At 31.0% G+C, this 13,581-nt stretch overlaps 1 protein-coding gene across 11 annotated transcripts in view; it reads left to right on the top strand.

The window, feature by feature from the left end:
* LOC114324775 (gastrula zinc finger protein XlCGF57.1-like) overlaps window positions 1-13,581 on the top strand; it is a 43,179-nt gene that overhangs the window by 16,455 nt on the left and 13,143 nt on the right. For 4 of the 11 annotated variants that reach the window (XM_050646151.1, XM_050646145.1, XM_050646144.1 and 1 more), the window contains exon 2: window positions 4,085-4,216. The exons of 4 other annotated variants lie outside the window; for them this stretch is intronic. In XM_050646151.1, coding sequence (XP_050502108.1) covers window positions 4,085-4,216 — 132 coding nt within the window. The remainder of the gene's footprint in view (window positions 1-4,084; window positions 4,217-13,581) is intronic. 3 more of the 11 variants (XM_050646147.1, XM_050646146.1, XM_050646142.1) reach the window with 1 other exon arrangement.

Here is a 13,581-nt window from a genome sequence, read left to right as displayed (position 1 = left end):
AATTTTCATGAAAATCGAGGGGGTTCAACGAAATCGGAGGTGAAAACCTTCAGTGACTGCACTATTTATAATATACATATACTCTGGGCTAATTACATAGCTAAATTCATGGAAAAGTTATTTACCAGCAATTTTATTGCTGGAATCGAATTATAAGATCCTATATATTAATAATATAGGTATGCAAAGTCCGCAGATAGTGTGCTACTTTTTTATAAACAAAATGGCGCCGACAAATCGTATTTTTTTCAATTATTGCTCTATAACTCCGAAGATTTTAACTTTACAACAAAAACACCCAAATAAAAATTCACCGCAATTAAATTCTGCATAGAGATATGTTTTTCACGATTTGCTCCGACGAAAATTTTCCTCGGAAAGTGCGGGTTTTCCTAACAAAAACTCTAATTTTCAAATAAAGTTTTAGGTAAGTAATTATTAATCAATAATTAAATAACTTAGTGACATCAAAGCTTTCTTGGTATAGATTGTAATTCCAGAAGCCGGTGAAAATTAAACGAATATTTTAGCAACAATTCAATTGTTAATTAACAATTTATGATGGCAATAATAACCAAAATAATCATGATACATTGATCAAACTTATAAAGATTATAAAGATGAGATGCTTATTTAATATTTTATCTACGATTGATACATAATATATGTATTATACTTGTGGTGTTTGCAATATAATGCCATATAATAATCCCTTAGGGATTAATAATGCGGGATTAATAGCTATTAATCCCTCTGGCACAACAATCACAAAATTCACCACGGAAACAAAATAATCAACCTCAAAAAGTGTCACTGTCAAACGAATAGTATATTTGACAGTTTGTGTTGAGATGGACGAAAATGAAGAATCTTTTAATTGTACACCACCAGAAATTGTAGAACTAGCTACAGCAACAGCATGAAGATATATATAGCTGAAGGATACATTGATCAGTCTATGAGAAACAAGGCAACTACAGCAGATACTATCGCTAAAGAGATAAACAGTAATGTACCATCTTCTTGTTCTACAGCAATCGAGATCCCAAATATTTGTATTAAAAACTCTACTAAAGTTAATGATAATTCTCAACCAATTCAGTTTATTAATTGTACTATTACTAATTTTAATGTTTTTAACAAAGAAAGTTGTTCATTAAAAATCTTAAATTAATTAATTTGTCGTAGCAATAATGGCTCTCATTCCCTCGGAATGTTACTTCCTCGCCGCTAACGCGGCTCGGTTCGTAAATATTCCTCGGGAATAATAGCCATCATTATTGACTCGTGGTATAATCTACTATTTTCGACAAAATATAAATTTTTCGTTTTTTTGCATAATCTTTAAATTTTGAAAAAAAAAATAGTTATAATACGCTGGTCTAATTAGTAAAGTACAAAGAAAGGTTATTTACCAGCAATTCTATTGCTGGAATCGAATTATAAGATCCTATATATTATTAATATAGGTATGCAAAGTCCGCAGATAGTGTGCTACTATTTTTATAAACAAAATGGCGCCGACAAATCGTATTTTTTTCAATTATTGCTCTATAACTCCGAAGATTTTAACTTTACACCAAAAACACTCAAATAAAAATTCACCCCAATTTAATTCTACATAGAGGCATGTTTTTCCCGATTTGCTCCGACGAAAATTTTCCTCGGCAAATGTGGGTTTTCCCAACAAAATCTCGAATTTTCAAATAATTTTTTTGGGCCAGTAATTATTTATCAATAATTATATAGCTTGGTGAAATAAAAGCTTTCTTGGTACAGATTATAAATTCAGAAGCCGGTGAAAATGAAACGAATACTTTAGCAACAATTCAATTGTTAATTAACAATTTACAGTCGCAATAACAACCAAAATAATCATGAGACATTGATCAAACTTAGAAAGATTATAAAGGTGTGATGCCTATTTAATATTTTGTCGACAAAATATAAATTTTTCATTTTTTGCATAATCTTTAAATGTTTAAAAAAATTGTTATAAAACAAATTAACATTTCTCAGAAATTGTTTGTTATATTTTAATTTTAAAAATACTTAAAATGCGTATTTCATAGTCTTGAAAATGAATGCTTTAAAAAATTTTTCCAACCATTTGCAAAAAAGTTATGAAACAGCAAAGTAAATATATGATTTCTCCGTTGTTTATAATTTGTTTTAATTGTTTCAAAGCTTAAAAGTGAGTCTATGGTACAATCTAATTACTCACAAAGAATGTCAAAAATTAGTGCAATGGTTATATTTTAATCAAAGATTAAAAATACTTTTTTTTGTAATTTTTAGCGCAAAAGTAGGCCTGATACAGAGTCGGAGCTAAAATGTTCACTCGAAGCGACTGACACGCAGCATACATTATTTATTAAAAGTGTACGTCGCGCGGCCGCCGGTCGCCGCTCCGAGTGAAAATTTTAGCTACAGTACTGTATTATTCTACTTTCGCGCGTGTAAATTACAAAAAAATATATTTATAATCTTTAATTAAAATATAACCATTAAATTTATAATCGATATTTTTTGTAAATAATTAGATTGTACTTTAAACGCACTTCTACGCTTTGAAAGAATTCAAAAAAATTATAAACACCGTAGTAATCGTATGTTTACTTTGCTGTTTCATAACTTTTTTGCAAATGATTGCAAAAAAGTTTTAAAGCATCCATTTTCAAGATATATGAAATGCGCATTTTAGCTATTGTTTAAAATTATAATATAATCAAAACTTTCTGAGAAACGTTAATTTGTTTATAACTATTTTTTTAAACATTTAAAGACTATGCAAAAAAATAAAAAATTTATATTTTGTCGACAAAATGTTAAATGGCATCTCATCTTTATAAGATTTCAAAGTTTAATCAGTGTATCATAATTATTTTGGTTATTATTGCGACCATAAATTATTAATTATAAAAATACAAGTCGATGAGCTACCAAACATACATTTCTCCGTAGGCATTAAGCGGCAAGTACGGCAAATTTACATCTACCGATGTTTTATTTGGAGGGATCGGCAGAAATTGTAAAAAATAACCACGACGTTGTACGTCGTTTAATTGATATTATAATTTTTTAAGTTGTCAGGAATTATCATTTAGGGGAGACGATGAGTCAGAGCATTCGTTAAGTCAAAGTAATTATAGAGAATTAATAAAATTATTTAAGAAATACAATTTGGAATTTTCTAATTTACTTTCTGATTTGAAGATATTTAACTGCGTGTCTAAACAGTACAGAATGAAGTAATATAAATCAATTAATTACATTTTGAATATCGTTATTAAATCTAAAGGTACGTATCCATACAAGGGTGATCCGCGCTCGGTGTAGCAAGTAGCAGCTACATAGTATCCATTTGAGCAGCTACACCGAGCGAGGATCACCCTTGTATGGATACGTATTTTGAGATTCAGAAAACCATTTGATTTTCGCTAGAAGTAGATGAAACTTCTGATTTTCATGTCATTCACAATTATCAATAATTTGTAATGATCAATATTGTACGAATTTACATTTTGATTTACATGTAGTGTAATTTTATTTTACTAGACTATGATTCACTGATTGGATCCCCCTGATAACTATCATTACAACTATGATTCACTTCACACGAGATTTTCTCTCTCTCCTTTTCAGGTTCCTAGGCAATGTAGGGACTTACAGAATCTACAAAATTTTTAATGGTATTGCTGATTGCCCAGATCTACTGTACTCTATTAGAAGACTATATATGTTAGAATTTTTTAACCGAAAAGATATAATAACCAAAAGTATACATTTGTTCTCATCTGGCTAAGACACGTCGAATAATATATCGCTTATACTATTTCGTTGACTTTAAAATAGTATTTCCGGTTGCAACTCTTAAACCGGAAGTCCCAGGTCAAATTTCTCGTCTTTAATACCATCCTTCGATTATAAGCTTTCATTCGGCACCTCATTTGTCATTCTAGCTGTATTAATAACGGAGGAGTTTTATTCGCGGATGGACAGACAGACAGACGTGGATAATTCAAAGTTTTCACATTTTTTTTTAAATTGGGTGACGAATTCTCATTGTTTGTTTTTATTTCAGGTACTCCACCGGATATTACAATTGAAGTTGCAATTACTAAACCATTCAATGCTCCCAAATTACATTTGAAAACATGTACTGGTAAAAGATCATATGAATGTGAAATTTGTAGTAAATTGTTTACTACAAAAGGTAATTTAAAAATGCACATGAGACTTCACACTGGTGAAACACCTTATAAATGTGAAATTTGTAGTAAGCACTTTACTCAAATAGGTCATTTAAACTCACATATGAGACTTCACAGTGATGAAACACCTTATAAATGTGAACTTTGTAGTAAATTGTTTACTACAAAAGGTAGTTTAAACATGCACATGAGACTTCACACTGGTGAAACACCTTATAAATGTGAAACTTGTAGTAAGCAGTTTACTCAAAGAGGTCATTTAAAAGAGCATATGAGACTTCACACTGATGAAACACCTTATAAATGTGATATGTGTAGTAAGTTGTTTACTACAAAAGGTAATCTAAAGATGCATATCAGACTTCACACTGGTGAAACACCTTATAAATGTGAAATTTGTAATAAGCTGTTTAATAGAAAAGGTAATTTAAAGATGCATATGAGACTTCACACTGGTGAAACACCATATAAATATGACATTTGTAGTAAGCAGTTTACTCAAATAGGTCATTTAAACTCGCATATGAGACTTCACACTGATGAAACACCTTATAAATGTGAAATTTGTAATAAGCAGTTTACTTTAAAAAGTAATTTAAAACAGCATATGAGACTTCACACTGATGAAACACCTTATAAATGTAAAATTTGTAGTAAGTTGTTTACCACAAACGGTAATTTAAAGGTGCATATGAGACTTCACACTGATGAAACACCTTATAAATGTAAAATTTGTAGTAAGTTGTTTACCACAAACGGTAATTTAAAGGTGCATATGAGACTTCACACTGGTGAAACACCTTATAAATGTGAAATTTGTAGTAAGCAGTTTACTCAAATAGGTCATTTGAACTCGCATATGAGACTTCACACAGATGAAACAGCTTCTAAATGTGAAATATGTAGTAAGTTGTTTACTACAAAAGGTAGTTTAAAGATGCATATGAGACTTCACACTGGTGAAAAACCTTATAAATGTGAAATTTGTAGTAAGCAGTTTACTCAAATAGGTCATTTAAACTCGCATATGCGACATCACACTGGTGAAACACCTTATAAATGTGAAATTTGTAGTAAGCAGTTTACTTTAAAAGGTAATTTTAAACAGCATATGAGACTTCACACTGATGAAACACCTTATGAATGTGAAATTTGTAGTAAGTTGTTTACTACAAAAGGTAGTTTAAAGATGCATATGAGACTTCACACTGGTGAAACACCATATAAATGTGAAATCTGTAATAAACAGTTTAACCAACTAAGTAATTTAAATACGCATATGAGAGTTCACTCAAAAACCGCAAAAACCTTATAAATGTGAAATTTGTAGTAAGCAGTTTATTACAAGAAGTAAATTAAATAATCATATGAGAATTCATCATCATCATCTAGCTTCTTCTCTTGTCCACTGCAGGACATAAGCCTCCTTAGTACGTCTCCAGGAAATTCGATCTTGAGCTAATTGCATCCATCTACCATCTATTTTTTTTATGTCGTGTGCCCAGCGCGTTAGTGGTCTGCTGCTTCTCTTGTCAATGAGAGGTCTCCATTCTAACAGTCTTTTTGTCCACCTGTCATCCTGCAGTCTCGCTATAAGTATGTGCGACGAAATACTCTGGGCTAATTAGCAAAATACAAGGAAAAGTTATTTACCAGCAATTTTATTGCTGGAATCGAATCTTATTATTGTATGTATTGTCCTTTTCATGATCATTTTTCAGTGCGTAACAAATGATAGGAAAAAGGGTAAGTCTGTGATAATACACATTTATGACATTTATTCTAACATGACATTTTAGTTAAATCTGACAGTTGTCACATTTTATTTTCAATTTGGAATAAAAACAAATCAAATGTGTTTCTTGCATTTATAAAATGGTATTTTCTTTGATTTGTATAGTCTTATAAATTATACAGATTATATTTGTAATATTATCTAATTAAAAAAAAATTATTTTTTTATTATGGCGCCATCTATCGACAACTAGAATAACTAGAATAAATGTTATAAAAATGTCACCGACGAAATTTAATCACCGACGTGCCTTTTTTTCTGTCACATACAATTTAATGCGTTAGAAAGAAATCGAAAAACTGTGACGCACTGAAAGATGATCATGAGAAATACTGTATTAATAATATAGGTATGCAAAGTCCGCAGATAGTGTGCTACTTTTTTTATAAAAAAAATGGCGCCCGAAAATCGTGTTTTTTTTTCAATTTTTGCTCTATAACTCTAAATATTTTAACTTAACACCAAAAACACCCAAATAAAAATTCACCGCAATTAAATTCTGCATAGAGATGCGTTTTTCCCGGTTTAATTCGACGAAAGCTTCCCCGGAAAATGTGGGTTTTTCCAACAAAATCTTTAATTTTCAACGAAAATTTTAGATTAGTAATTGGTAATCAATAATTAAATAACTTAGTAACGTAAAAGCTCTTTTCATATAGATTATAATTCCAGAAGCCGATGGAAATTAAATGGAAAGTTTAGCAACAATTGAATTGTTAATTAAAAATTTACGGTCGCTATAATAACCACAATAATTACGATGCATAAGAATAACTATGATTTTTTTTATAAAAAGACACTATACCTATCTAATGTATTTTACTGAATTGAAATTCGACTATTGAAGCGGCCTCAAGAATATTTTAAAATTATAAACAATTTTTTGGCTTATAAACAAATAAAATATCTCGGGAAATATTAAACTAAATTAAATTGTGAAAACGGTATTGGAAAAACAGCGGCATGACGCTTCTTTTAAAAGAAAAAACGTTTATATATGATGAGTGGTTCCTGAGATATAGCCGGTCAAAGTTGACCGAAATTTACGGCAAAGATATAAACAATAGGATCATAATTTTTAAACCGTCACCTTTTTATTTTTGTCCTCTTTCTCCACACCAATTTTCATATCTTTAGAATACTCATAACATATATTATTATAATGAAAACTATCGATAATACGTGTGAAAATTGCCAAAAATACCAAAATTCCAATCAAAAATTAGGTTGGAGAAAATGTAATCTCAAAATTCAAAATCGGTATACGTTAAAAAAATGCATTTTCTCGGCTTCCCATGGAGCGATTTTCTTCATTCTTTTTTTTTTATTTCCAAGTAACTCGAGTAGAGCCATCTAACTATCGCATTATTAAATGTCAAACTTGCTGTTATTTTGTTATAATAGATTAATTTATTTATACGGAAAGAAAACTACATATTTTTTTCAGGTGTAGACTTTTTTAGATAAACTTACTTCAAGTGTACCTTTTAATGTTAAAAATAAAAATATTTTCATTTGAAAGCTGTGTAATTATTTAAACAATCTTTATTTAAACAAATTAAAAATTTTTGTTATAATAAACAAATTAATTTATTATAACAAAACAAAAGCAAGTTTGACATTTAATAATGCGTTAGTTCGATGGCTCTACTCGAGTTACTTGGGAACAAAAAAGAATGAAGGAAATTGCTCCATGGGAAGCCGAGAAAATGCATTTTTTTAACGTATATCGATTTTGAACTTTGAGGGTTACATTTTCTCCAATCTAATTTTTGATTGGAATTTTGCAATTTTTACTCGTAATACCGATAGTTTTTATTATAATAATATATGTTATCCTTATTTTAAAGATATGAAAATTAGTGTGGAGAAAGAGGACGAAAACGAAAAGGTGATGGTTTGAAAATTATGATCGTATTTTTATATTTTTGCCGTAAATGCCGGTCAACTTTGACCGGTTGTATCTCAAGAACCACTCATCACAATTAAACGATTTTACTTTTAAAGGAAGCGTCCTGCCGCTTTTTTTCCAGTACCGTTTTCACAATTTAATTTAGTTTAATATTTCCCGAGATATTCTATTTGTTTATAAGCCAAAAAATTGTTTATAATTTTAAAATATTCCTGAGGCCGCATAAATAGTCCAATTTCAATTATGTAAAGTACATTATATAGGTACAGTGTCTTTTTTATACAAAAATCATAGTTATTCTTATGTATCATAATTATTGTGGTTATCATAGCGACCGTAAATTTTTAATTAACAATTCAATTGTTGCTAAACTGTCTATTCAATTTCCATCGGCTTCTGGAATTATAAATCTATACGAAAAGAGCTTTTATGTTACCAAGTTATTTAATTATTGATTAACAAGTACTTATCTAAAATTTTAGTAGAAAATTAAAGATTTTGTTGGGAAAACCCGCATTTTCCGGGGAAAGTTTTTGTCGAAGTAAACCGGGAAAACACGTCTCTATGCAGAATTTAATTGCGGTGAATTTTTATTTGGCCTTTTTTCGTGTAAAGTTAAAATCTTTGGAGTTATAGAGCAATAATTGAAAAAAACACGATTTTCAGGTGCCATTTTGTTTATAAAAAAAGTAGCACACTATCTGCGGACTTTGCATACCTATATTATTAATACACACGATTCCAGCAATAAAATTGCTGGTAAATAACTTTTCCCAAAAATGGCCTATTCTCCGATAATCAGCCCAGACTAAAACTCAATTTTAATCTGGCAATAATTCTTTCTATGATATATTGCACAAGGGGACACAAGAAGATGAAATTGAAAATAGAATAAAAGCAGCTACAAGAACATAATATCATTTCGTGTATAAAAACTTCTTAAACAAAAAGGAAATAACAAGGAAAACCAAAATGGTAATATTTAAAACAATTTACGTAGGTACCCATAACTACATATGGAACCGAGAATTGGGTATTGAACGAGAAACAAGAAAAGAGATAGCAGGCTGCGAAAATGAGGTACTTAAGAAAAGTCGCGGGAGCTAGGAGAACTGATAAAGACGTAGCGAAGATACTAGAAGAGAATTAAAAGTAAAAACATTAAAAGAAAAAAATCGTGATAAGAAATTAATATGGATTGGACACTTATTTAGAATGAATTACAGCAGACAAGTTGAAGTGATATTTGAAGCGAAGCCGATAGGGAAAAACAGAAGAGGCCAACCAAGAAAAACCTGGAATACAAGTATGATAGCAATATTGAAGAATAGAGGAAAATTGTGGCAGGAAGCTAAATAATTAGCTAGGGACAGAAAAAAGTAGCATAAGTTCGCCGAAAATTACGAGTAAAGAAAACACCTCGACACCTATGGTATACGAGGAACATCGACTATTATGGACATTTAAAAAAGTTTTTATCATTATTAAATTCTATTTAGGGGCCCGAAAATTGTGTAGTGCCTCGGGCCTGATTTGAAGTAAAATAGGCTCTGGGCATATGAGACTTCACACTGGTGAAAACCTTAAAAATGTGAAATTTGTAGTAAGTTGTTTGCTCAAATAGGTAATTTAAAACAGCATATGAGAATTCGCACTGTTGAAACACCTTAAGTCCTGTTCTCACCATCAAATAATTTGATCAAACTGGTTTGAGCAAACTGAAAGTGAAAGTTAGTGACGTCACATCCTGAGTTTTCATTGTGGATAATAATGAAAAATTTTAATTTTAAATAAAGTACAAACAAGTTAGACAACTCAATACAAAAAATTTGATCAAACTAGACTGATAGTGATAACACAGATTCTTAGAATTTCAAAAAAACTGCAATTGTGACGTCACTTTAACGTACTTCAGGAGTTTTCTCAAATTGTTTGATGAAATTATTTGATGGTGAGAATACGACTTTACAGATATTAAATTTGTACTGAGCAATTCATTCAAATAAGTTATTAAACATTGAACAATTTTATTTTTTAAATGAGACGTGGCAACGCCCAATATTTTAATCTTTTCACTTGAGAGACGAGGATGAACCAAAGTACCAGTGAAAAAGAGACACTCGTAGACTTGTGTAATTGTGTGTAAAATGTGTAATTTTAAGCTTGTCATTTTGTAGCGTTTAAAATCAAAATAAAGTTTACAACTCTTTTTTGAATGTAATTTCTAAATTAACATGTAATGGGACTTCGTAAGTCCTAGGTTTTTACCCAAATGGACGGAAAGTAGAACCGGAAGTCGATATTTGAGCTCTTCGTTTAACTTTGCGTTGATTGATATACGATTTCACTAATTTTGAGTACTTTTTACTGAACTGTCGGTCATAATTGTTGATGACTTCAAAACCGGAACTAAATATTCAAGCCCGATTTTTCAATACGCTTCGATTGCTATGTCACATGTCACATGATGTGCTAGTGCTTCGATTGATGTGCTAGTCTCCGAAGGTAAGGCTATAATATTAACAGGTGATTTTAATATAGATTTCAAATCAAATGCACTAAGTAAGCAGAACTTGGTAAATGTTTTACATTCTTATGGCTTAACCGTAACTGTGAATGATTATACAAGAGTAACTGCAACTAGTAAAACTCAAATTGATTATATTGCTACAAACATAAATTACCAACAAAAACATTGGCTGTGGAAGGTTTAATCTCTGATAATCGTGCGCAATTGTTCCAATGTAGCATTAACACAGACAATGATGCCTATATATTTATCCGTTCATATAGTGAAAGGAACATAAATCGTTTTGTTCAAACCCTTGAGTCAACAAATTGGTCAGAGGTATTTAATACAATTTCTGCTGGGGATAAATCATTAGCTTTTTTAAATATCATCCAAAATTACTTTCGGTCCCATTTTCCACTACTTAAATGTAAACCTAAAAAATGTACACGTTCGAATTGGTTTACGCAGGAACTGTACAATTTAAGGGATCAGCTAAAACTTTTAGAAACGATCTGTCAGCAAAATAGTAATCTTATGCCAGTCCTTCATTTGGCAAAGAGAGAATATTCAATTAAATTAAAAGCAGCTAAAAGTAGTCACTTCATGAGACAGTTAAACGAATCATCAAATAAAATGAAATGTATTTGGCATTTAGTAAACTTAACAGTCGGGAAACAAAATAACTCAAAAGTACCTAGTGATGATAAGAATTTACCAGACAAATTTAACCACCATTTTGTTGAAATGGCTCCAGAGTTACTTGCCGCTTTGGATCCTACTAAAATAGGTGGGTTTACATCACCATAAAAAAACTGTAATAATTGTTCTATGTTTTTATATCCAACTAACCCACAGGAAATAACTAGTATAGTCGGAAGTTTTAAATCCAAACACAGTTGTGGTTTTGATCAGATTTCCCCTAAGTTATTAAACCAATGCATTCACGCTCTCGCAGATCCACTGACGGATATTTGTAATGCCTCTTTTCAACAAGGAATATTTCCTAGTATTTTTAAACTATCTATTGTAATCCCTTTATTCAAAAGTGGTGATAAAGATGACCTTAACAACTACCGTCCCATAAGTCTCGTATCTGTGTTTTCAAAGATAATTGAAACTCTGGTTTATACTAGAATGAACGCATTCCTAAAAAAGCATAGTGTCTTGCATAATTTTCAACATGGTTTTACATCTTCTAAGTCTACAACTACAGCTCTTGCAAATTTCGCCAGCGTAGTGTTGGATGCTTTGGGCAGACGAGAGAAGGCATGTGGTTTATTTCTCGATTTGTCCAAAGCTTTTGACACTTTGGATCATAATTTGTTACTAATAAAACTTGAGGGATTGGTATTCGTGGTGTAGTTCTAAAATGGTTTACTTCCTACCTAGAGAATAGAAGACAAAAAGTAAAGATAACATCTAATAAACTTGTAAACGAATCGGACACATTGGATATCCATTATGGTGTCCCTCAGAGTAGTGTATTGGGTCCTCTACTTTTTATAGTATTTATTAATGATATAGCTTTGGTAACTAATTCACTGACTGGGGTTAACATCATCAGTTATGCAGATGATACCAACATTCTAGTCACAGGAACATCTGATCAAAATTTGCAAAATAAAACTACACATACTATCCACCATCAACAGTTATTTATCCAACAAACTAGTTTTGAATGAAGAGAAATCAAAGTACATGATTTTCACGTCAAATAATTTATTAAACCATCAAGCCACTATACAGGCAGCAATAGATAAAGCAGACTGCACGAAAATGCTGGGGGTTCTTTTGGATAGTAATTGTAAATGGTCAAACCACATTTCTAATTTGAAATCCAAATTAAGTAGCGCATGTTATGTATTGAGAATTCTTTCACGTCTCTTTAATACATCAGTATTAAAAACAGTATACTTTGCCCATTTTTACTCAATAGCCAAATATGGCATTGAAGTCTGGGGTTGTACCTCTGAATTAGAGCAGATATTCGTACTTCAGAAGAGAGCTATTAGGATAATGTATATATAAAATGAAATTTAGGGATTCCTGTAGAGGCATCTTTAGACAAAACAATATTCTTACAATTCCTGGTCTGTATATATTTTCGTGTATAATGTATTTACATTGCAAAATTTATGAATTTAATAAATTTCAATTTAACCATGTTTATTCAACAAGATTCACAGACTATCACTTTATGCTTCTACAACATCGTTCTGTTTTGTTGGAAGGTAGCACACATTATGCAGCCATAAGTTTCTTTAACAAATTGCCAATAGATATACGAATGAATTTACATCAGCCAAACTTTCGGAGGTGTGTACATTAATACATTTGTGAGCTAGATCCACATTCTAAAAATAACTTTTAAGTATGTTTTATCGTATTTATTAATTTATATACTTTTTAAGATGTATGTCTGTAACCTTGACTTGTCTCATAGATGTACTTTGTATAATGTCGCATGTGATCAATAAATTTGACTTGACTTGACTACTATTTCTGCGACTATACTCGTAATATGGCACCTCCGATTAGAATTTTTTAATCAAAAATGATATAAAAACCAAAAGTATACATTTGTTCTCATCTTGCTAAGACACGTCGAATAATATATAGATAGCTTATACTAATTCGTTGACTAAGACGGTAATTCCGGTTGCAACTCTAAAACCGTAAGTCTGAGGTTAAATTTCTCATCTTTAATACCATCCTTGGGATATCAGCTTTAATTCGACACCTCATTTGTCATTCTATCTGTATTATATTCGCGGACGGACGGACATACTGCCATGAAAACATATCGCTTGTACTCTTCCGGTTACGCTAACACAATACATCCGGTTGGTTGCATTTATAAAACTTGAAGTCCTAGGTAAAATTTCTCACCTTTAGTAGCATCCTCGGATTATAAGGTTTCATTTGACATTTGAAAACATATCGCTTGTAGTATTCCGGTGACTTTAAAACAATGCTTCGGGTTGTATTTCTAAAAGCTGAAGTCTTGGGTAAAATTTATCACCTTTAGTATCATCCTTGGATTATAATCTTTCATTTGACAACTCGTTTGTCATTCTACCTGGTATAATGACAAAGGAGTTGTGTTTACGGAGGGACAGACGAACGTGGATAATTCAAAGTGTTCAAA

The sequence above is a fragment of the Diabrotica virgifera genome, chromosome 3, assembly GCF_917563875.1.
Source record: "Diabrotica virgifera virgifera chromosome 3, PGI_DIABVI_V3a".
NCBI classification, from domain to species: domain Eukaryota; kingdom Metazoa; phylum Arthropoda; class Insecta; order Coleoptera; family Chrysomelidae; genus Diabrotica; species Diabrotica virgifera.
The sequence above is the reverse complement of the archived record's forward strand: the minus strand, read 5'-3'. Positions and strand labels throughout refer to the sequence as shown.